The 23,633-nt window shown below is 39.1% G+C and overlaps 9 protein-coding genes across 9 annotated transcripts; 3 read left to right on the top strand and 6 right to left on the bottom strand.

The window, feature by feature from the left end:
• Window positions 1-60: 60 nt before the first annotated feature.
• CalpC (calpain-C) lies at window positions 61-3,134 on the bottom strand. Its single transcript, XM_068302976.1, has 2 exons — window positions 2,029-3,134; window positions 61-1,450 (listed from the first exon to the last, which is right to left on the bottom strand). The coding sequence occupies exons 1-2, from the start codon at window positions 2,877-2,879 to the stop codon at window positions 151-153; spliced, it is 2,151 nt and encodes a 716-aa protein (XP_068159077.1). The 5' UTR covers window positions 2,880-3,134; the 3' UTR covers window positions 61-150.
• Window positions 3,135-3,889: 755 nt separating this feature from the next.
• Window positions 3,890-5,528, bottom strand: LOC137587385 (XK-related protein 6). Its single transcript, XM_068303778.1, has 5 exons — window positions 5,069-5,528; window positions 4,859-5,014; window positions 4,627-4,757; window positions 4,418-4,570; window positions 3,890-4,344 (listed from the first exon to the last, which is right to left on the bottom strand). The coding sequence occupies exons 1-5, from the start codon at window positions 5,317-5,319 to the stop codon at window positions 3,956-3,958; spliced, it is 1,080 nt and encodes a 359-aa protein (XP_068159879.1). The 5' UTR covers window positions 5,320-5,528; the 3' UTR covers window positions 3,890-3,955.
• Window positions 5,529-5,665: 137 nt separating this feature from the next.
• Window positions 5,666-8,231, bottom strand: LOC137587384 (uncharacterized). The gene is made up of 3 exons (XM_068303777.1): window positions 7,979-8,231; window positions 7,213-7,884; window positions 5,666-7,144 (listed from the first exon to the last, which is right to left on the bottom strand). Exons 1-3 carry the CDS (start codon window positions 8,135-8,137, stop codon window positions 6,107-6,109), a joined length of 1,869 nt encoding a protein of 622 aa, XP_068159878.1. The 5' UTR covers window positions 8,138-8,231; the 3' UTR covers window positions 5,666-6,106.
• A 211-nt stretch (window positions 8,232-8,442) lies between these two features.
• Window positions 8,443-10,249, top strand: LOC137587387 (27 kDa glycoprotein). Its single transcript, XM_068303780.1, has 2 exons — window positions 8,443-8,599; window positions 8,658-10,249. Exon 2 carries the CDS (start codon window positions 8,797-8,799, stop codon window positions 9,730-9,732), a length of 936 nt encoding a protein of 311 aa, XP_068159881.1. The 5' UTR covers window positions 8,443-8,599; window positions 8,658-8,796; the 3' UTR covers window positions 9,733-10,249.
• Window positions 10,250-10,874: 625 nt separating this feature from the next.
• LOC137587383 (uncharacterized) lies at window positions 10,875-13,834 on the top strand. The gene is made up of 3 exons (XM_068303776.1): window positions 10,875-11,123; window positions 11,218-11,889; window positions 11,958-13,834. Exons 1-3 carry the CDS (start codon window positions 10,965-10,967, stop codon window positions 13,089-13,091), a joined length of 1,965 nt encoding a protein of 654 aa, XP_068159877.1. The 5' UTR covers window positions 10,875-10,964; the 3' UTR covers window positions 13,092-13,834.
• Had1 (beta Hydroxy acid dehydrogenase 1) lies at window positions 13,751-15,236 on the bottom strand. The gene is made up of 3 exons (XM_068303779.1): window positions 15,073-15,236; window positions 14,623-15,001; window positions 13,751-14,479 (listed from the first exon to the last, which is right to left on the bottom strand). Exons 1-3 carry the CDS (start codon window positions 15,111-15,113, stop codon window positions 13,949-13,951), a joined length of 951 nt encoding a protein of 316 aa, XP_068159880.1. The 5' UTR covers window positions 15,114-15,236; the 3' UTR covers window positions 13,751-13,948.
• A 1,946-nt stretch (window positions 15,237-17,182) lies between these two features.
• Window positions 17,183-20,151, bottom strand: LOC137586005 (IWS1-like protein). The gene is made up of 6 exons (XM_068302057.1): window positions 19,905-20,151; window positions 18,668-19,831; window positions 18,449-18,614; window positions 18,014-18,377; window positions 17,521-17,937; window positions 17,183-17,448 (listed from the first exon to the last, which is right to left on the bottom strand). Exons 1-6 carry the CDS (start codon window positions 19,948-19,950, stop codon window positions 17,326-17,328), a joined length of 2,280 nt encoding a protein of 759 aa, XP_068158158.1. The 5' UTR covers window positions 19,951-20,151; the 3' UTR covers window positions 17,183-17,325.
• A 118-nt stretch (window positions 20,152-20,269) lies between these two features.
• On the top strand, window positions 20,270-21,125 carry MED18 (mediator complex subunit 18). Its single transcript, XM_068302059.1, has 2 exons — window positions 20,270-20,495; window positions 20,549-21,125. The coding sequence occupies exons 1-2, from the start codon at window positions 20,365-20,367 to the stop codon at window positions 21,075-21,077; spliced, it is 660 nt and encodes a 219-aa protein (XP_068158160.1). The 5' UTR covers window positions 20,270-20,364; the 3' UTR covers window positions 21,078-21,125.
• Window positions 21,104-23,023, bottom strand: Pex5 (peroxin 5). The gene has a single exon (XM_068302058.1). It carries the CDS (start codon window positions 22,890-22,892, stop codon window positions 21,183-21,185), a length of 1,710 nt encoding a protein of 569 aa, XP_068158159.1. The 5' UTR covers window positions 22,893-23,023; the 3' UTR covers window positions 21,104-21,182.
• Window positions 23,024-23,633: the final 610 nt, after the last annotated feature.

The raw sequence follows: 23,633 nt of genomic DNA, 5'->3' as shown, positions 1-23,633 counted from the left end.
GGAAGTACAGTTATCAATTATTAATCACAGTAGCAATAGCAAAAGTTTCTTTTTTTGTAATAATTTATTTAATTTTAACTCGTTAAAAAAAAAAATTGTTTGCAATTTTCAATGTACATGTTGAGTATTTGTTGTGTTTTTTTTTTGTTTTTAGCAACTTAATATACTCTTGATCCAATCGTGTAGACGCACCTCTATAACATTAACCTGATTGTAGTTCTTAACATGAAATTGGTTAAAAGCAGTCGTTAGATGTATAACAGCGGACACAAAGTCACTAAGACGAAGGGTGCCATCCTTGCGGATATATCGTTGAATCAGGCAGTTCATGATGTCGGTGCTCAGTTGAAAACCAATGTCACAGAGAGCATCCCGCAGACGTTCAGCCCTTAAAATGCCGGCCTTCTCCTTGGTGTACATTTTGAAGACACCCTGCCAGGACTTTAGATTGACCATAAATGTCTTAAACTGATGGAATGTGATGCGTCCGTTGCCGGATTTATCCTGCAAGGCGATAACCTGACGGCAAATATCGATATTGGCACAACCTTTGATGTAATCATTTGGTAGACATGCCTCCAGCAGTTCATGCAACTCAAAACAATTGATGGTCTTGTTCTCATCGGCCAGTTGCATATAGACGGGTTCGTATTGGCAAACACTTTTGATTTTCTGGATATTATCGTCGCTTTTGAGCGCTGGAAACGGGTCGAGCAATATCATTGTCTGTGTCTCCAGCGATGAGAGACGAAATGTCGATGTGCCCAGGATGCGTACTGTGAAATGTGCCTCTTCGGCTGGTTCGTATGTGGTCGGTATAAGCACATAATGCCCAGCCTCCAGTTGGGTGTGATAGCTCACATGCCGTGTATTGCCATAGTCCGAATTGAGGAAGCTAACATGATTCTTAAAGAAATCCTTTTGCAGGCATTCACTCAAACAGTAATCCCGATTCCACATGTACATGGTGAAGCCGATTACTTTTGGTTCCACAGCCGTATGCTGATTGAGGGCAATCACAATGTCCTGTTTCTCTTGTACGGCAATCAGCAATTGTGGATTTATGTGAAACGATTCGTGATTGCGACAACCGCCGGCAGTGACACCTCTTTTCCATTGACCCTGATGCATTTTCATTTTCCAATTCTGCGGTCTGCCCTTCAGTGATTCCTCATCGCTGGCGGTATCCTCGTCCAGATAGACAATCTCCAATGTTGTAAACGTTTGCACAAACTCATAAAATGACATCCAAAATTCACCCAAACTTAATTTGCTCAACAGACGTGACCGTTCTGATGGTGAGACCCGCTCCCAGGTCTTTGACGATGGCGACCAGTCACCATGGAAATTTGTCTTGTCACCGAAAGGTTTCGATGAAAAGGTATCCTTTATACAAATCAATTGCACCGTATCACCCATAACGGTTTCCACTTTGTCCAAGCTGGAAAGCCTTTTAAATAAAGTAAAAGAAATAAAGGAATTATTAACAACAAGGATTGGATTTGCCAAAGATTATGTGGATAGTCAAAAGCTTTTTAAAATGAATATAAAAATAATTGCGGATAATTAATAAGAAGGATAATTGAAAAGTTCGGATAATGAAACCAAAAACTCGGCTAATTGGAATGCTAATGATTGGAATCATGGTAATATTTAAAGAATTATAAAGGAATTATAAGTATAATACTTCGAAAACGGATAATTGAAAGTAAGCTAAGTACTCTATTAGCTAAGACTCAATAGTGTGGCTTGGTAATAAACTAATTAACTTATCTAGTGGTTTATGCATTTCTTAATTTAACTCAAAACTTGATTTTAAAATTCAATGAACCATTCAAATGAATTTCATTGTGAAAATTTATTTATGCACTTTCTATTTTGCATTTTGGTTGTAACCACCTTCAACACACTTTATTTTGTCTCCCCCCGTCACCTACTCAGTGTATGAATAAATGTTTATTGATTTATCACTAATTTTCCGTTTCTTTTTTGCATATAAATAAATTAACATAGAAAGAGAGTTTGTACCTGTAATTGACATTAATCAGAATTCCATTTGATAAACGCTCGGTAGCATTTTTCTTCTGAACTTGTGAGTTTTTAACAGCCAAACAGGTGATAATGCATGTCGTTGACATTTGATCTTTAAGTGTTTGCGGCCTTAGGGTAATATCAGATGTATCAGATGGTCCAATGGGCATACACTTGACCACACCGCCGAGTAAATCGGTTAGACCATCCGAACGTGTGCCATACTTTAAGGCCTCATATGAGCCATGTAGTTTGGCAATCGCCTTCTCCAGCAATGAGGCCCAAAAGCAATTCGATGTCTGTGGCTGCATAAATGCCAAACGGCCATTTATTGTGGGTAGACGATCATCGACCAAGACTTCAACCCACTCGCCACACCACCATAAACGAAAACGGAATATACCCAACGATTTGGCCAAACTCTGATCGGCGGGCACAACGCGATAAAATAGATTTCTCAACGAATAGACCACTCCCAGGCATGAGACTAGCCAGCGATCACCCATTTTTCCGGGCACAACATCAAATTCAGCATTCTCATTAAGGAAAGATGGCTGTGGATAGGTGCTAGTGGTAATCGAAGTGGTATTTATGTTGCATGAACTGGAACTGATACTGGTACTGGGATTTATAGTACTACAATTTGTATTGCTATTACTGCTGCTGCTGGTGGTGCTGCCACCATTATTGCTTGCTATTTCGGCAATTCGTTTCCATTGGAAGGTGAATGGTGGCGTTTGATAGTAGAAAACGGATGATTGCACTGCTGGAAAATCGGCATCTTCCCATAAAACATTTCGCGACCTACAATCACTAATAATCCGTTCGTATTTTGTTGCCATTGCCATAAAATCGAATTTATTCACGCATATTATATGTAAATATGTATTGTCAGATTTTTTGCTTGCACCGTTATTATTATTTCTATTTTAAAAAATAAATTTTCCGTCTCTCAATGTGTGGTATATGTTTAACTGATTTTGGCTTTGGCAACTTGTTGTTTTCAAAGTGAAAGTTCAAGAGCTGCAAGAAAATAACACGCAAAACTCACATACACACACACACACACACACACACACACAAAAGCACTGCCAACTAGCTTCAGTTTGGTTTATTCAGTTTAAGCCTCAACTCGAGATTCAAGAGTTAACTACCAAAACGGCCAAGTTGCCACTACCAACACTAACACCAACAGCCAACCACAACACTGGTTCGCTCAAAATGAACTTGATAATTGAGCCTCAATCATGGCTTAGTGGGCGACTAGTTCCAGTTACTTTTACTTCAATCAAGTTTTAAAGCCGTTTTTTAATGTATGTACATACATACTTTCATACATGATGTATATACGTACATATGTACATATGTATATGTGTAAGAAAACGTATAATGAATTATTTGAGGCCTAACTCAAAGTCTTTGACAAAGAAGTAAAATATAAGAAATTTGTAAATAAGAAATTTATCGAGATCAAAATTTACACGATTTTTTTGTTATAATTTTCGTTGGATAACTGGAATTGCAACGCAGTTTCGGATCAAGAAGGAAAACTTTCACATTTCAAAACGATTTAAAAATTACGGGCCTATTGTTTATTAAGAAGATATTGGAAATTATTGCAACATGTTTGAATTATAAATATTCATAATACTAGTAAAGCAGAAATTCGATTAAAAAAGAAAACTAATTCTAATATTGTAATAATTATACATTTTATAGAGTATTTTAGCCATTTTTTGTTTTAAAATGTTGTTGGTTATAACAACTTTACTTTAATATAATTTATCTAATTAAGAATATTGATTTTGTTCTATACATGATTGCTGTTCAATACAATCAATTAACCTTAACAAATGCAAAAATTTAATAATAATATATTTGCTTTTTACAATAAACAGTCTTGCCGAAAATAGATATGATTGCATTAATATAATGTTGATGTGATGCCCGGATGGCACATTAGATAATAAAATATCATTAGAACGATGCCAATCACATATAATCCTAGAATGGCAATGGATATATACAAAGGTATAAACAATATACAGGCAGTAATATTTTGTACTAAACAAAAGGATAAATAGTAAATGTATTTATATTTGGTTGGGGCATCCTTAACGGGAGTAAAAATAAAAAGGTACACAACGCCAAAGGTAATGCAGCAAAGGTAATTCAAAAACACAGAATTGGCCAATTTCGGTGCATCGACCAGAAAGACAATACTGCCGCAGACAAAAATATGGCAAAGACACATGGCTAATGTAGCCAAGGGATAAATACTGGCCACATAGGCAATACACAAAGTGCGGGAAACTAAAAAACAAAAACACAAAATACATAAATTAATAATGGCTGTCAAATAAGTAATGCCAATTCACTGGCTTACCAGTTAAACATAGAAGAAAAAAGAATTGAACAATAAGGCCATTGGTACCAATATCATATTTGTCCAGTTGAACTAAACGATTTGAGCGATTGTATGCCACCAAGCACCATGCAATACTGAGAAAATATATGACAAATGTAAAGGCACGAAAGTCTGTAATTGAAATTAATGAATAAATTACTTATACGAAATGTAATTAATAAACTTACATGTCAATGTCTTAATGAAACGCAGCACAATCACCAATTGTAATATCTTTTGAGGAGCAGTTTCCAAAAATGAGTCAAACAGTCGTATAAAGCCGACATTGCATTCTTCCTTCACATACTTTTGATAGTATCTGGGCAAATAAAAAAAAAAAAAAAAATAATTAATGTCAATGTTCGGAATGAGGCTGTACATGGCCATTTTGATCAGGGTGAGCAAGTTCAATTGACTTACCTTATTTCACCCTCCTTGTTATCTTGCTTTTTGGCTTGAGAATAATTTAATGCATAGTTTAATGTATAGCCATCACGAAATAGGTACGATATTACTATATCTGACATAGTGCCTCTATAAAGGATTCTACCACGACCAGTTCGATCTGTCGATACACTGCAAAAGGTCAAATGATTAGTACCATGATTATAGAAATGTTTATCAACTTACATATGTGAGTATATAATAGATGTAATTAACATCGGTATCAATATGGAGGCAAGTGTCCAGGCACTATAGGCATACGATTCCGACTTCCAGTACTCGAATACTAGATACCAGTTGACGACAATTGAAATCAATCGCATTATTGCAGCACATCCAGTAAAAAATATATTACATGAAGTTATCTCGACCATCTCGGCAATGCCCATATAGGGAGATGACTCGACCTCTTCACGAAGATTGCCGGCACCCTTCATTATGGTTTTTTGAAATCCAAGAATTTGATTTTAATCACATTGCCTAGCCACACTGTGGAATCCAACAATAACAATCGCAAACTCAAACATATTTCAATGGGCTACAAAAGTGTATAAACCCATGGTTCAAAAACAACAACTACACACTAATACATAGATCACAGTGGCAGGTAGGAAAATGCATTTGTTACTCATAAACTAGACTTGGATTACAGTTCCAAATAAAACAAAGAGATCGGAACCAAAAAAATACCAAAAAAAGAGCGAACTAGCTCAGCTCAGCAAAGAAATGAACCAACTGATCGAAATCGATTGTAACCGATGGAAGTAAAATTTTAAAAATGGGTAAAAGTAAAATGCTTTGATTTTAACCGCAGTAATATTATCAATAAGAAGCATTCTCTAATTTATAGACTAATTCTAAATACAAAATGCTCTTAATGCTCATTCACATGTTATACTCAATTCAAATGTCTATACATAGGTATTTAATTTAAATGACAAAATGGAATGGATATAAGTAAACAATTTTAACATGTCATACAAATTCGATATCACATCTAACAAAGCATTGATCATTCAGTTTGGGACAGTGAAGTATTAGTTAGTAAAGAGTAAGTACATAGGACAAGGGAAAAAGTACCATTCGTTTTTGTAATCATGTCTAAACTGATCATGGCACTAATGTCAATTTAACCGGAACCTCCACCAGTTTTCCTCGAGAAGCTGGCGCGTCGCACCTGGGGTGTGGAGTACATTGATCCGTTGCTACTGGCCACTGATGGTCTCAGAGAATTTCTGCGCTGTTGCTGGCCAGATTGACGCATTTGCGGTATCGGTGTGCTGGTACAAAATACTTTTGAGCAGCCCTAGGGTGAGGCGTCATCATAGGATTTTGGTAGGAAGATTCGTCAAATGTATCCAAAGAAGACATATTCGGAGTCTTCAGAGTGGGAGCAACGCGTTTAACAGGTATGACTGCTTTCATAGGTCCTGTGCTCTTTGAAATCGTTGATTCGGTCGCCATTGAGGTGCGCGGACCAAAGATGTGTCGTTTGGCTTGATTATTGCTCGCTTGCAGCGCACTTCTTGGGCCAGGAACTGCTGCTTTGCTCCCGTTGGCAGTTGCTGCAGACGAAGTCGAAAAAGAATTTCGCCGCTGTCTAAATCCAGCCATGGCTTGTGACTTGCCCGATGTTATAGGTGTCTTCAATTGGATTTCCTTCGGTGCAATATTCTGACTGTTTTCCATTTTCTGGTGTTGCTGGTACACCTGCTGTTGTTGCTGCCTTTGGTTAATCATAGATATGTCCGATAAGTGTTTGGATTTGTCGTGAATTGAAAGAGAAGACGATCGGCGACGCATTGAACCACTTGATGAATCTGTCTGAGCCGAAATTTCGTTTATTTTGGATTCGCTCTGGCCATGAGAAGGATATACCATACAGCTTGATGGCAATTGACTACCAATAGAGGATAGTGATCCTGTCAAAGCATTGTTAACAACTAAAATCACAGTTGGTCGTTGGGTATTGACTGCTTCATTGTGAACGGCAGTAGATAATGACAGCTCGTTCAAGTCGCATTTTGTTGTCTGCGTGAGATTATGGCGTTCCAGGAGCTCATTTATCTGCAGTGCCAAGGAAGCGTCGACTACCTCCCTCATATACGGATCCTTTGGCTTTTCAAAGGAGTGTGACTCTATGACTGGCTCCCTCTCCTCCGGCTCACAGTCATATGTGGCAGAAGACGAAGTCATAACATCTGGTAATTCTTGCATTTTTGCTCCGCATTCCACAATATCTAAGGACTTTGTCCTACGTTCCTGTAATTGATTGGGGAAATAGACAATGATATATGAATCTCAGTAGAGAGAAACGCTGATACACTTACTTGTGTTTGTAAATCCAAATCGAGATCAAATGTTCCCTGTCGTGTGTAGACATGGGGCAAACCTTTAGTTGGAGCTTCCGCATTATCCTGTTGACCTATCAAATCACAGGCGTTGCCAATTGCTGCACTTAGTGAATCAATTATCACATTGAACTCCTGTCTTAGATGTTTATCCAATTTGTCATTTACAAGATTTTTCAAATCTTGTAATAATTTGCCAACAGACGCACTCGTTTTGATCTGTGGATGAGTTTCTGTCTTCGCTGCGACTGTTGAGGGATCAGTGTCGAATGACGAAATCCTCATTAACTTTAGGTCTGCCTCGAATTTTGCGCGCGACAGAGTGTCATCTTGGTCATCGTCAATGAGTTTAAGCGGCGATTCTGCTGATAGCATTTGCAGTTCATCGCCCAAAATTCTCTTTTCGAATTGAGATTTTCGTCCATTTTGTGGCGTACTAACACCAATGGCTGCCTTCAGCTTGAGCAAATGCTTTTGAAATGAATTGTTGCTACTATTAATGGAACGCTGTCGGGTGAGGAGTCCTCCAACTGCTCCGTCCACCTCAGCCTGCATGCCAATTGGAGGACTTTCATTATTAAGATCTGGATCAAGATCTTTCGTTGTGGCTTCAACTGGCTTTGCCTTTTGTTGTGTCTCTAAATTAATGGCCTGCAGACCATAGGAAATATACATATAAACAAATATGTACACGAACAGGTGTGTGTGTGTGTGTGCGTTCGCTATTTTTACGTGTATTTATTACCTTGATACAAGCTTCCTTTTCCACACAGTCAAAGGGATCGTAGGGTCCCTTAAAACTAGATGTGCCATCGGTATTAGGTTCCAGTTCATCATGAGCTTCTTCATCTTTCTTTTCCTCGTCCCAGCCGGTCAAGTCAATTAAATTTCCAACTTCACACATTATTGCAATAAAAACCTTTTTGATAAATTTGCCAACTTTGAAACGAATGCCCAGTTTCCCGCTATTAGAGATGATACTTTCCTCGAAAAACTGTCTGCACCCATAAACAGTTTCTGGAATATTGGAATTTAATCGAAACTATGTGAATTATTTGAAACCTATATTCTGACTGAAATCTCAATCAATATATAGATCTATGTATATTTAAAACTAGCAAAAATTAATTGATCATCTTTGACAGGTAAATCTTTTATATTATCAAATACTACAATCTATGAAAACCTTAATAAACTGGACAGACGATTTGCGGTTTTAGTGTTCCATTTCATCATATCAAATTGCAGCAATACAATCAATATGTTTGTCTCTTGTTCGATAACATACACAATGACTTTATAGTTATTTATTCTAAAAAGACAAGAAAATTGCTAATTCTATTCGGAGCTTCCATCTCATCTTTATGTAAGTAAATGCAAAGCTAATTAAATGTCGATGATGGGGCAAACAATTTCGTTTTCAGAGCGTTGCGTCAAAAATGGTGGAAGTGTGGGCTAGAGCGTAATACTTTAAGCAACAGCAAGCCAACAGTTTATACATAAAACTTACAAATATATTTATACGAAAGCCTTATTTACACATACAAAACAAAACGAGACCTCATGGCCAAAATGAACATAGCAACATCCTGGACAATCGCCAGCTGCATAACGATGCTCTTATGCTTTAATAATATGGGAATCTTCGCCGAAGAATTTAGTCTGGACAAGCTGGACTTGCCACACCAACTGCCTGTGCCTGTTCCCGAAGAATTGCTGAAGACCAATTTTAGTCTGAACGATGCCAAGGATTTGTTTCGTAATAAATGTATAGAGGTCTCGGGCGAGAAGGCCGGAGGTGGGGCATACACCGAGATTGAAGCCGCATTTGCTGTGCTCAGTGAATGTATTAACAATATCATCAACTACAACACCATGCAACAGGAAATTGAGGAGGCCAGTCCTAATGGTGAGCTGGATATGGTTTTCAACAAGTATTGCAACAGGCGATCAAATGCCATTGAGTGCTTTGAAACGTTCACCACCAAGCTAATTCCTTGCCTTGATAAAGAGGAGCAAGAGAGCCAGGACGTCATCAAACGTATAGTTCGAAGCCTTTTGAATTTCGTGTGCCATAAGGATGGTGACCATATTGCTTTATTTATTGCCGAAAAGGGTCCCGAATGCTTTGAATCGAAGAAGGATAATATTCAGCAGTGCATAAATGATACATTTTCATCATATATGGATACGGCGAACCTACACGATAATAAAATAAAATCAATACCCAAGTTGGTTGTGGGACAAAAGCAATGCGACGATATTCACACCCTCGAGTCATGCATTGTACGACATCTCGAAGGTTGTTCCGATATAACACCAGCTAATCTTGTGGAATCAATGTTTAACTTTATAAGAAATGAAACTCTGTGCCGTAATTTTGAGAAATCTCCTCTAACTGCTACTCCAGGTAGCAGCGCCACTCGAATTAATATATTGCAAGAATGGGCAATGTGTTTGGTAATGATATTATTGTTCTTTAAATATTTATTACATTAAGCTTATACACTTTAAGGGTAGAATGTGTGTGTGTGTGCATGTTGGTCACGCTCGAGGAAGAAGAACAAGTATTCCAAAACTCACGATAATTTGATGAAAAGTGATGTGATGTTATGATAAAAAATGTATCAGGTAGCTTCAAGGCTAATTCAATCAGAGATCAAAGAGAAAAAAGGTAGTTGCTTTTCGAATATTTTTCATCATTATTTTATATAAACTAAATGTATTGAGCAAATGATCAGTGGTCGCTGAGGCTTCTTAACAATTTTGTACACTACTTGTCGTATTAATGTTTTAAATGATATCCCATAATGCAAACTTTTTTGGTATTTGGAAGCAAAGAAATCTCAGAACATGGGTTGGGGGTACGTATGTATGTAAATGGAATACGGCTTATATATATATATATATTTATACAACATAAAAGAAATATCTTTATTCTTTTATTTTTTTTTTTGTTTTATAAATCAGAAAATGCGTATCATAAATGTGAAAATAAAGGTAAAAGCAATACGAATTATTCAAAGTCTCTTTCAATGCGTGGTTAAGGTGCAAATCAGAGATTTACTCTGATCAGAATAACGATCTATTTGTGACCTTACCCAAACGTCCAAAACACTCAAGGCTAGGCATACATACATATGTGTACCTACATATGTATGTATGTATATATAGTTGCAACCTTCTCTACAATGTTGCGTGTCTGTTCAATTATATATGTATGTACTATATCATATAGAAAATTAACTCTGATAAAGCTTGGAATGAGTCAGGAGCGACTCAGAGGTGGATATTGTTGTATGTAAGTGTGTATAGAAGGGCAATTTAAAAACTGTAGTATTTGCCCGTGAAGCTAAATTATTGATCTTGATCATAAACGGAATCGATTTTAATTGAGTAATACGGATGGGCCAAGTTCAAGGTAAAATCGATAGATCCTCTTAATTATCATATAATCCCCAACCGGCTTTGGCACGCTGGGTCACATAACAGCAACAAATTGGAAAGAAATTCTTATTTTAAAAACCGTTTACAATCATATACATACATACATACATACGCATGTTGTATTTGTGTGTGCAAATGTAATATTGTTCCGATTAAATTCCAATATTCCAGAAACTGTTTATGGGTGCAGACAGTTTTTCGAGGAAAGTATCATCTCTAATAGCGGGAAACTGGGCATTCGTTTCAAAGTTGGCAAATTTATCAAAAAGGTTTTTATTGCAATAATGTGTGAAGTTGGAAATTTAATTGACTTGACCGGCTGGGACGAGGAAAAGAAAGATGAAGAAGCTCATGATGAACTGGAACCTAAAACCGATGGCACATCTAGTTTTAAGGGACCCTACGATCCCTTTGACTGTGTGGAAAAGGAAGCTTGTATCAAGGTAATAAATACACGCAAAAATAGCGAACGCACACACACACACACACCTGTTCGTGTACATATTTGTTTATATGTATATTTCCTATGGTCTGCAGGCCATTAATTTAGAGACACAACAAGAGGCCAAGCCAGTTGAAGCCACAACGAAAGATCTTGATCCAGATCTTAATAATGAAAGTCCTCCAATTGGCATGCAGGCTGAGGTGGACGGAGCAGTTGGAGGACTCCTCACCCGACAGCGTTCCATTAATAGTAGCAACAATTCATTTCAAAAGCATTTGCTCAAGCTGAAGGCAGCCATTGGTGTTAGTACGCCACAAAATGGACGAAAATCTCAATTCGAAAAGAGAATTTTGGGCGATGAACTGCAAATGCTATCAGCAGAATCGCCGCTTAAACTCATTGACGATGACCAAGATGACACTCTGTCGCGCGCAAAATTCGAGGCAGACCTAAAGTTAATGAGGATTTCGTCATTCGACACTGATCCCTCAACAGTCGCAGCGAAGACAGAAACTCATCCACAGATCAAAACGAGTGCGTCTGTTGGCAAATTATTACAAGATTTGAAAAATCTTGTAAATGACAAATTGGATAAACATCTAAGACAGGAGTTCAATGTGATAATTGATTCACTAAGTGCAGCAATTGGCAACGCCTGTGATTTGATAGGTCAACAGGATAATGCGGAAGCTCCAACTAAAGGTTTGCCCCATGTCTACACACGACAGGGAACATTTGATCTCGATTTGGATTTACAAACACAAGTAAGTGTATCAGCGTTTCTCTCTACTGAGATTCATATATCATTGTCTATTTCCCCAATCAATTACAGGAACGTAGGACAAAGTCCTTAGATATTGTGGAATGCGGAGCAAAAATGCAAGAATTACCAGATGTTATGACTTCGTCTTCTGCCACATATGACTGTGAGCCGGAGGAGAGGGAGCCAGTCATAGAGTCACACTCCTTTGAAAAGCCAAAGGATCCGTATATGAGGGAGGTAGTCGACGCTTCCTTGGCACTGCAGATAAATGAGCTCCTGGAACGCCATAATCTCACGCAGACAACAAAATGCGACTTGAACGAGCTGTCATCATCTACTGCCGTTCACAATGAAGCAGTCAATACCCAACGACCAACTGTGATTTTAGTTGTTAACAATGCTTTGACAGGATCACTATCCTCTATTGGTAGTCAATTGCCATCAAGCTGTATGGTATATCCTTCTCATGGCCAGAGCGAATCCAAAATAAACGAAATTTCGGCTCAGACAGATTCATCAAGCGGTTCAATGCGTCGCCGATCGTCTTCTCTTTCAATTCACGACAAATCCAAACACTTATCGGATATATCTGTGATTAACCAAAGGCAGCAACAACAGCAGGTGTACCAGCAACACCAGAAAATGGAAAACAGTCAGAATATTGCACCGAAGGAAAGCCAATTGAAGACACCTATAACATCGGGCAAGTCACAAGCCATGGCTGGATTTAGACAGCGGCGCAATTCTTTTTCGACTTCGTCTGCAGCAACTGCCAACGGGAGCAAAGCAGCAGTTCCTGGCCCAAGAAGTGCGCTGCAAGCGAGCAATAATCAAGCCAAACGACACATCTTTGGTCCGCGCACCTCAATGGCGACCGAATCAACGATTTCAAAGAGCACAGGACCTATGAAAGCAGTCATACCTGTTAAACGCGTTGCTCCCACTCTGAAGACTCCGAATATGTCTTCTTTGGATACATTTGACGAATCTTCCTACCAAAATCCTATGATGACGCCTCACCCTAGGGCTGCTCAAAAAGTATTTTGTACCAGCACACCGATACCGCAAATGCGTCAATCTGGCCAGCAACAGCGCAGAAATTCTCTGAGACCATCAGTGGCCAGTAGCAACGGATCAATGTACTCCACACCCCAGGTGCGACGCGCCAGCTTCTCGAGGAAAACTGGTGGAGGTTCTGGCTAAATGGACATCGGAACGATGATCAGTAATTGGTCCCGTGCGACCACCAGCCAGCACGGGACAATGTCGTGCGAAAGTGAATAATTCAAGTTGTTGTTAACCTTGAAGATAAACTCCAATGTCGAAATGACCCACCCTACCCCAGCCTAGCCCAGCATATGCGGTTAGTTGGTCTGGCGGTTGGCTATCTCTTCATGCTTGACGTCTGTGAGAAGATAATGTCACTTAGCAAACACGTAATAGAATAGAGTTAATAAGAATTATATAGTCGTTTATTTTATAAGAAGAAATGCATTTCGATTTTTGTTATTAAGTTTTTCTCAAATTAACTCGAATTGTTAATTGAATTTCTTTGAATCCTCCTCTTTTCTTTTTACCTCTCTCACTCTCTCTCTCTCTCTTTTAATGTTAATTAATATTACTTAATCGTATTCCATCCATATTATGTGTTAAAACAGTCAGGAATAGAGTTAGCAAGAAGTGAAAACTTGTCTTTTCTGTTATCTTCTTGGATACTTTGTCAAGGACTTTGTGTCTCTTATATTTGTATACTCATCCATTTCTAAACCTGATTGTCATTTAAATTGTTAAGAAACGATACAAGTTTCTTTTTTTTTTTGTTTACCACCAATTGAAATGGCTTAAAGTAATCAATATATAAATTATATATAGATATGTCTGTCTTTATTGTTAAGTTTTGCACATTTTTCGTTGACCTCTAAAATTAAAATACATTTTGTGTCAAAGATGAATTGATTGATTTAATTGCAGTGAAAAAAAAAAAAAAAAAAAGAGTATCATATGTAATATATCTATGCAGCTGGAAAAGAGTTTTCCCATATGACTTGAATTTGATTCTATTATTCATTTAGCTTCTTCTTCAAGAGGGCCAAATGGGTTAGACAATTGTCACGATAATTGCGTCGCTCGGGCAACTTGTCCAGGGGAACCATTTCGTTCAATTGCTTGGCAACATCCACAGCCACGGGACCCTCCATTTTTGGTGTGGGTCCCATGGTTTGGCTGACATTGTAAATTGTCTGCGTATAGCGTTCAAAATAGTTGGCCATGCCTTCGGCATTCAGATGGGCCGTCTCCAGTGGTCCCAGGAAAGCGTAACGTGGTCCTAGTCCATCGCTCATCACACTATCAATATCCTTGACATTGAGTATGCCAGCCTCGACCAGACGCCATGTCTCATTCAAAATGGCATATTGGATGCGATTCAAGGCAAAGCCTTCAATTTCACGCGACAGAGTAACTGGTTTTTGGCCAATTTCGGACATTAGGGCTCTGGTTTTTTGCACCAATTCCGGTTTCGTCCATGGTGCTGGCACAATTTCAACTAAAGGAACGTAATACGGTGGATTGACGGGATGGGAGACAACAACCTGTTACAAAAAATGACATAAAAAAACACACACACAAACAAGCAAGATTAGAAGACACTTCAAAAAAAGAAAAACAAACACAAGGACAGACGACTCTAGAATGTATGTCGTTTGTTTAAGGTGTTCCTCTTATCTTTACTCACATTATGCTTGTGCTTCAAGTCAGCACTGAAAAGTGATGGTAGGAATGTGCTTGTAGAGCTGGACAGGATTGTGTTATCATCGACCACATCGTCCAGTTGTTTATACAGAGCCTTTTTCAAATCCAAACGCTCGGGTATACATTCCTGTATCAAGATGGCACCCTTAACCAGCTCCTTGATGTCATTGGTGCCCGAAATGCAACTGAATTGCTGTACAGCACTCAATTTGCCACGCAAAAGTCCCTTTGCCTCCATATCCAAAAGTTCCTTTTGCGTTTGCTTCAACGCTGTGGCAACTTGTTCTGGCAGGATGTCATAGAGTACCACCTGATAGCCAACTGAGGCGAACAGCATGGACCAAGAGCGTCCAATGAGACCACTAAGAAAACCAAAACAAAAATTACATAGTCACCAAAAAAAAAAAAGAAAGGATATTCAAAGGATTATTACCTGCCAACGATGCCAATCTTAGCTTTCTTTATTTCGGCCATTTTGTTGAATGGGATTTGTTTATTTATTTGTTTTGTTCAAATGCAGAGAGAAGCAACTACCACGATGACGACCACCACGTTAGACGGAGTACATGCGTTTGAACAATTATACGAAAAGGCAACCGGTTTAATATTAAGCGAGATAGCGCCGCCAAAAGGTGAACTCGACCTATATGTACATATACTGTGTTGTGGGGTGTTGGGGCTGGGTGTTGGTGATTTTAAAAAGAGATAATGGACACACACACACACACGCACACCAATATGCTGCCGCTGCCGCTGCTGCGCTACTGTGAAGAACAACAGTTCTATAAATGAAAACCAAAAAAAAAAAAAAAAAAAAGAACCACCCACTAGACAATTTACTATGAATTATTTGCCTTTAGCTGCTGCCTCTTTTTTTCGACTATGCGGGCGAACATAGAAAATCATGAAGAACCAGTTTAACTTGCTCTCAAATAATATTCGCCAATATATCACTTTACTTTGATTTCAGTACAGTAAGCTTTCGATTATTGAGTCTACAAACTAAAATGCGATTAGCCCCAGCCAATAATAGGTTACTGTTGCTTAACTCAGTTAGTTAACCTGAAAGTTAGTCTTAGTTTCGAAGCAAAATATCTCTTTAAATGTATTAAATGTAACCTAAAAAACTAACCTCAAACTGACAGTTTGGAAGAGAACATATCTTTGTACATATTTTTGTTTTTTATTCACTTTGGGTATTCTAAAAACTCCTAAGTATTCATTTTTCTTAACGCTGTCAATTTTGGTTAATAAATTGAAAAAATATATTAAAATTATAGGCTAACCTCAAAAACTAACCTCAAACTGATCAGTGAAAAAAAAAGAATGGAATATCATTTGAAAGATATTTAAAAAAATAAAATGTACTTAAAGTCATATCTAGAACTCAACCCGAATAAATTATATTTTAAAAAATTCACTCAGATAATTTGAAGTTCTTTCTACTAGAAATCAACTTATAAATAAAGTGTATTTTGTTTAATTTCTATTTATGTCCTTTAGTTCATTTTTAGTATGTGATGTTAGAGTAGTTAACAAATTTCCAATTGGGTCTAAATGTTCGACTAAAATCGAGTCAGAAATGCCCTTAATTTGACATTTATTAATAATTCTCTTTTATAATGTTTACTGACTAACAAGTATCTTTGTGATTTGTTATAAGCAACAAAAACAAATACAAAAGTCTTCAACAAATATGCGTATATTTCTTTTGGATTCTCCTTGATATGTACCTCTAAGTATACATATGTATATATGTAAGTACATATACATATACATATAGATATGTAGATCTGTTTTTTGGGGTCCCTAGCTATAATTATCTGTGTTCTTATTCTTATCAAAAAACCAAAAGAGTTGGTAAAATTCCTTAAAAATTTTTAATTGTCATTAAACTAATTGTTAAACTGGCAAAGATTCATTTATTTTGTCTAAAACGGTTTAAGTATTACTTTTAATATATATTATATATAAGCCATGTTCCTTCTGCAATTTCATGGACTACTTCTACGGAAGAGTAGCGAAAAACCTTTACAAGTAAATTTCTTAGAGTTGGGGTAATTAATTAAAAAATTCTCTTATTGCAACATTTTCTTCTCATAATTAGAAAGTAGAAATATACATATAGAAGAACATTAATCGTATAAATTACGTGATTGCTGAAGATATAGCAATGTCGTTTAATCAGCAAACAAATTTCCTATATATATGTATATGTATGTACATATATAGATTAAACATATGTAAGCAGCTGCTAATTGGGATTAGTGGGGGGTTAGACCATATAGAACTTTCGACCCCCTTTTGTCATTTAAAAGCGGATGCAATGATTTTAATTAATCTTACTAATTGGAGAAATACAAGAATTGTATATATATCTTTCTCTCTCTCTTCTATTATAACTCTTTAAGGACCAGCAATTGTTCGTGGAGGACGAATCTGCTTAAATGGAAACTCAAAATTACTTTTAATATTTGTTGTTTGAATTATTCAACATTATTGAAATTTTGAATTAGCTCTAAAATGATGATTAAAATATTAAATTGTTGGAGTTTATATAGAAATATATAATTTATTTTGTTCTATGTTTTAGATATTATCTTTTTTGTTTCTTAAATTTCAAATGATTCCTTTTATTATTAACGACAGCTAGAGTTTAGGTAGATAAGGTAGAATTAGATGTCCCTTAAAGTGCCATTTTACGCCCCTCGATAGATATTTCCACAGCACGACGACTTTCCTTTAAACGCTTCGAATCCAAAAAACGTTTCATATGTTTCTCATAACGATTTGGTTTACGTTTTGTTGACTAAAAAGAAATTATTAGAAAGCAAGTTAGTAAATTGTTATAGTTTTTCATAGTTAAGGCGGGGACACCTACCGAAGAGACTTCGCCTTCAACCGTTGATTTGGGACGTATAACATAATCTTTGTTAGAAGGCATTGGAACACGGGCGCGTGCAACCCAACCAGGATCACCGGGACGCAATAGTTTATCCTCGCTGGAAAATGTTTGATTTAACGAATGGGTTTTATTTGTTGAGCTACTAGCTGCCGGTAGGGGTTCCGGACTTTTGTGACGAAATCGTGTCATTTGCGCTAAATCACGCTCCTGACGTTCCTCTTTGCTCATGGCCGAGAAATCACAACTCAAATTGAATATAGGACGAGCCCATTCCGATATTAAACGTCCGGCACGAGCACGATTTTGTTTGGTCTCTTGTGGATGCTTATACAAATACATGACTGCTTTACCGATGCCCGATTGCTTGAGATATTGCTTCTCAATGGTGGGAAACTGAGAAAAAAAAAGGGATAGCAAAAAATCACAATCAACAGGAATGCATTATATAGAGTGTAATGAGAATATTTACATCGGATAATAGCTTTAAAATACTCTCGCGTATTTGAAGGCAGGGCAGACTTTTGTTAGGCAATGGCGCTAGCCAATCTGTAAGTACATTGAGTACATTATGCTCCACAAATGCCAATTGCAGATCCTTTTTAATCAGCTGTGACATCACTTGTTTAAGCATTGATATCTTTTTGGTGGCCGGCTTGCCAAGTAAATTCAATTGCCTATCATCGTCTGATGCATTTTTCATATTAACTATTAACTGGTCAATAAGATCATCATTATCATTGATAATATCGATATCATTTTTGCGGCGTCGTACGCGTTTCTCTTCCTTCTTGCGCATCAGCATGGCATCAAAGTCCGAAACAAAGTTACTATTTCTATAGAATAAATGGAAATGGAAATGGGTTGACTCTCATGTTGTGTTTGACTTGATAGATAGAGATCTTACTGTGTATCATTGGAAATGGGTGTGTTCTCATCATCAGAACTCTCTACGATTTTCTCTTGTGCGTTCTCACTTTCGTTGTCCTTGGCATTGTTACCATCCTGCTCTTCATCCTCGTTATCGGTGTCTGTGATCTTGGGTCGTTTCTTATTAAGTGTCGGAGTATCGTCTGTAAAGTGCAAAATTTTAGTAATTGAGTAAATTGGTTGGGTATGTGACTACCTTCCGAATCGCTAATGGCCAGACGTTTGCGTCTGGAATCAACTTGGGCATTTGGAGAGCCAGAGCGCGAGCGACTGTCTCGGAAACTAATCCGTTTCTCTCGACGAGATGCTGTACTACTCGAACGACTGCGACTCCTGCTTCGTGAACGTGCTGAACCACTGCGAGACCGTTTAGAGCCACTGCGAGATCTTCTGGAGCCGCTGCGTGAGCGCCTAGAACCACTGCGTGAGCGTCGAGAACCCGAGCCACTTCGGGAACGACGTGAACCACTGCGGGAACGGGCCGATCCACTGCGAGAACGCTGGGATCCACTGCGTGAGCGTCTGGATCCACTACGAGAGCGTCTAGAACCACTACGGGAACGCCGTGATCCTGAGCCACTGCGAGAACGACGTGAACCGCTGCGGGATCTGGCTGAACCGCTACGTGAGCGTCTGGAACCACTGCGGGAACGCCGAGACCCTGAGTCACTGCGAGAACGACGTGAGCCACTGCGAGAACGAGCTGATCCACTGCGAGAACGAGCTGATCCACTGCGAGAACGAGCTGATCCACTGCGAGAACGTCGGGATCCACTGCGTGAGCGCCGGGAGCCACTACGTGAGCGTCTAGAACCACTGTGTGAGCGTCGTGATCCTGAACCACTGCGAGAGCGTCGGGATCCACTGCGTGAGCGTTGGGAGCCACTGCGGGAGCGTCGGGATCCACTGCGAGAGCGCCGGGAACCACTACGGGAACGAGAGCGTTTCGATCCACTTCGAGAACGTGAGCGTTTTAAACCATTTTGTGAGTGTTTCGATGGACTGCGAGAACGTCGGTTGCTACCATTTGATATGGATCTTCTAGAACCGGCGCTGGGCGACCGTGAACGACTTGTTCTTGAGCCGCTGCGAGATCTCTCGCGAGACCGACTTCTTGAGCGTTCCTTCAGAGATACGGCTGGCGGTGACGGCGTCGGCGATCTGCTTATGCTATATCTTGGAGATATGGCATCTGCATCTCCCACATCATCAGTTTGCAGTTTGCTTGTATCTGCATTTGAATCTGGGACATCATCTTTAGACATTTGTTCCTCCGTTTCGGAGGTCGCGTCGCCGCCAATCTTTTCGCTTTCATCTTCAAGGTTATTTGCTTCAGTCTCATCACCACTTTCTGGCTCGCCTGTGTAACAAAAAGGAAATGCGATGAGCTAACGGTAAGTGTCAAAAAGAGCAAATATCTCATCGGATATAACCTTTCTCGGGCCCAATATCTGCCGCCGATTCGTCCAATGTCTCCATTTTTTTCTTCTTAACTAACTAATACGTCGAACATATATAATTTACAAAACTTATGCAAATAGAATATGGAGACTGGACAGCGACAACTGCACCGACTATTAATTTTATTTTCAAGCAACTCTTTCCACCAATGACAGATGTATTAATATCCAATATTTATAAAACACGATGGTTTTGCATCTATCTGTTGTTGTTGTTTGCCAGCACTGGTCAATAGCTACTAATCGGAACAATCATATCGGCGTTATCGGTGCAAACCTATCGTTATCGACATTATCAGAGCAAAATTATCGTAATCGACATTATCAGAGCAAACTTATCATTATCGACATTATCGGAACAACCTATCGTTATCGACATTATTTATTGTTTACAAAAAAATTTGTTTTAATTTGTGTTTGTTAGTTAACAAACATGGCTATGGCTAGCGTCTCATCGGCACGAGAATCATTACAACATGCTCTGACGAATCGCTTTTTGCCGAACTTGGAGTATTTGTTGCAAGGTTCCATATTAGACTCTGCCGTCGAGCATCTGATGCACAGGTGAGCTGCAATTTGGATTTTCAAGAAATATATTAAATCCATTGCTAAACCAGATTAAAGGGCCTCTGTGATAATGTAGACACCTCACCGGAACCTTTTCACGACTTGGAGGTGTGCATGAGCTTACGTCAGCCGAATTCCAATCAGCCGCTATTGCTCCGCGTCCGCCGGGCCATGGATCGAGATGCTCCCATGCAAATGCGCTATTTGGGCCAACCAGAGGTGGACCAGCGTCGACCCACCCTGGTGCGCAGCTGCATGGACTGTGCATGTACCAATGGTATTTTGGATTTTCTAACCGAAATGGGTTTTCGTCTGGAATTTGAATATCTGGCCAAGGGCTATATGTTTCGCAAGGGACGCATGAAAATTACTGTATCCAAGTTAATTAAAATTGTCCACAGTAAACAACAGGATATGGCCAATGAGCCAATCTCTCAGAGTTATATAGTCGAGCTATCGGTTGTGGCGCCCACAGGTCAAGAGAATGTGGGCGAGGAAATGCGTGTCTTTGCGGAACAGTTGAAACCGCTGGTCCAGCTGGAGAAGATTGACTACAAAAGACTGGGACCGATGCCGTAGTAAAACTAATAGAAAATATTTTACAATTAAATTTAACAAAAATTGAAATTTTCTCTTTATTATTTTTTGTTTTTTAAAGAGACCCCAAAACTGCGAAAAACTCCTCTAATCCTTAAATGCCTCATTGAGAGCCTGCAAATTTCGATCACTGACATGTACCTGGAGATCACTGCGACCCATCAGTGAGATAACCATCTTGACAGTGCTCCATATAGAATCGGACATTTGATTTTGACCACCACTAAGCGATGGACCCCCACCGGCGGCCACATTTGGCAGTTCACTTGCAGCGTTTGTATGCGCCTGCATGGTTAATGCGGTCAGTAGATGCTCTACTGCCTCCTTGTAGGCCTTCAGATTCATACAGCAGACGCCAACATTATAGCGCACACGTATAAAGCCCGGCTGAAGCTGGAGAGCCTGTTGATATGCCTCGACAGCCTCTACGGAGCGTGAACCATTTGCCAGGCTAGCTCCCAAACGATTCCAGACTTTAGCATTTTGGGGGTCCACTTGAAGAGCCGCCTGATAGCAATCCACCGCCTTGTCAAATTCCCCAGATAGATTATAGAGAACGCCTAGGGCCTCTTGAACATCGGGATCCACTTCGGGTAAACGTAGTCGCACTGCTTCCAAATAGATCTGTTGCAAATCTTGTAATTTTTTTGGCCCTATCAGTGAAGAGGCTAAAGAGACGCTATCGCTCTTTAGGTCTGGATGTGATTGAAGTAATTGCGTGTATGCTGGATGAACCTCCAACCAATTGGAGAGCATTTTAACGGCATTATATTGTAATCCTTCGTTTGTATAGCACACAGCCAGGGCCATAATCACCCGGCGATTATCCGGCTGCAGTTCCAAGGCGCGCTTCAGTGCAGCTATACTCTGAGGATCCATTTCGTTTTCCGCCTGCGATATGCCCAATAATTCCCAAATTTCTGCACGTTCCGGCTCCTTTTTGGCTGCCACCTCGAAACAGAGAACAGCACTGGGAATGTCACCCTTTGTCAAATACTCTTTGCCCTTCTCAAAGGCATTATCCAGCTCCGACATGGGATTCTCTTCGGCAAACTCATACTCCTTGTAGTTGTCTAGATTCTCATTATATTCCGAAAGCCAAGGATGTTCATTTTCCTCGGCTAGCTTTTGCCATTCGTCTTGCAAACGTTGCCAAAATTTCTCATTGAAATTGGCTGAGGCCTGTTCTTTTTGTTCTGTGGTGCGTTGATAGTCGTTTATCCAATCCTCAAGAGACTCTCCTTGTGGAGCACGCGGCAAATTATCTGTGCTAATTGTTTCCATATTTGGATCGAAAAACTCATCATTCTGTTGCTGCTGCATGGGAGGTAGATAGTGTCCAGGCTGTGGCCTCATCGTAAAGTTCTCAACTCTAATCAATGGACCATCATCAAAGAACTCCTGGACATGTTGCATCTGTTGGTGTTGGGGCTGCATATTAATTATTTTATTCGGCAAAAAAGGTTGAGCCATGCCTTGGGCAAAGTCATGACTCCATTGGGCTGCTTCCTGTTGATGCTGCAACTGCTGCTGCTGTTGAAGTCCCCCATGGTTATGGATATTAATGTCTCGCATCTCTTGTAGTAACGTGTCCATTTGAAATGATTGCGCCGGCGCCGCCACTTGACCTAGAAACTCATTGATCAGCTGATCCTCTGGTCGCATACCGCGTTCGAATTGTCTTTGAACAAATCCCTCATCCTTGTGGGCCACATCTCTGGTAAATTGGCCGCCTAGCTGCATAAGGGGATTAACCCCACCGCAGTCGCCTTCAACCAAAGGACGTAACGACGACATGGTCGTAATAATTATGTTCCGAAATTCTATTTAATTTCGAGTAGGAAAGCGATAATAAACGAAAAAAAAATGAAAAGATAATAAACAAAGTCCAAATGTCCAATTCTTAGAGATGACACTGTTGGCGTATGGCAACCGCTGTAGCCGATTGTAAAATGGAGCTGCCAACTTCTTTTATACATGTGAGCTTTTTGTCATGGCCGCAAATGAGCGGTAAATTTGAAAAATTTAAAATAACTATCTGAAAAGTTTAAAATAATAATCTTACCAAATTTTTTGACAGTAAAAGCACAAATCACTTTAAATAATTATTTAAATTATAATTTAACCTTTATGGGAGATATATACATAATTGGTCAGAGACTCTTCTGTCATTTCTTTTATAAATTTTCAAATTTTTAATGTTCACTAGCTTCGTGTTGGTACACAAAATTTGTTGAATCAGCCAATTATAATTTTCTTTTTTTTTGTCGCAGTTTGTTTGGCACTTCTGCCAGGCATTTGCAGTTTGCCAAAGCCATTGTGGCCCTCTACGACTTGACAACAAGGGAGAAAGGTCATGGTGTGTGACATAGTTCTGCGCCGTTTCATGAACCAATGAATGAAAATGAAGGAACTTGTTCCTCCTAACAAACGGGCTAGGTAGGTAATCGAAGTCAATTTGCACAATGGATAGAAATAAATAAATTGATAGTTTAAATAAATAAAGTAAGAATGTTGCAGAGTTTTGGCGTTAAGCAT

Source organism: Drosophila tropicalis, unplaced genomic scaffold, assembly GCF_018151085.1.
Source record: "Drosophila tropicalis isolate 14030-0801.00 unplaced genomic scaffold, ASM1815108v1 contig_158, whole genome shotgun sequence".
NCBI lineage: Eukaryota > Metazoa > Arthropoda > Insecta > Diptera > Drosophilidae > Drosophila > Drosophila tropicalis.
The sequence above is the reverse complement of the archived record's forward strand: the minus strand, read 5'-3'. Positions and strand labels throughout refer to the sequence as shown.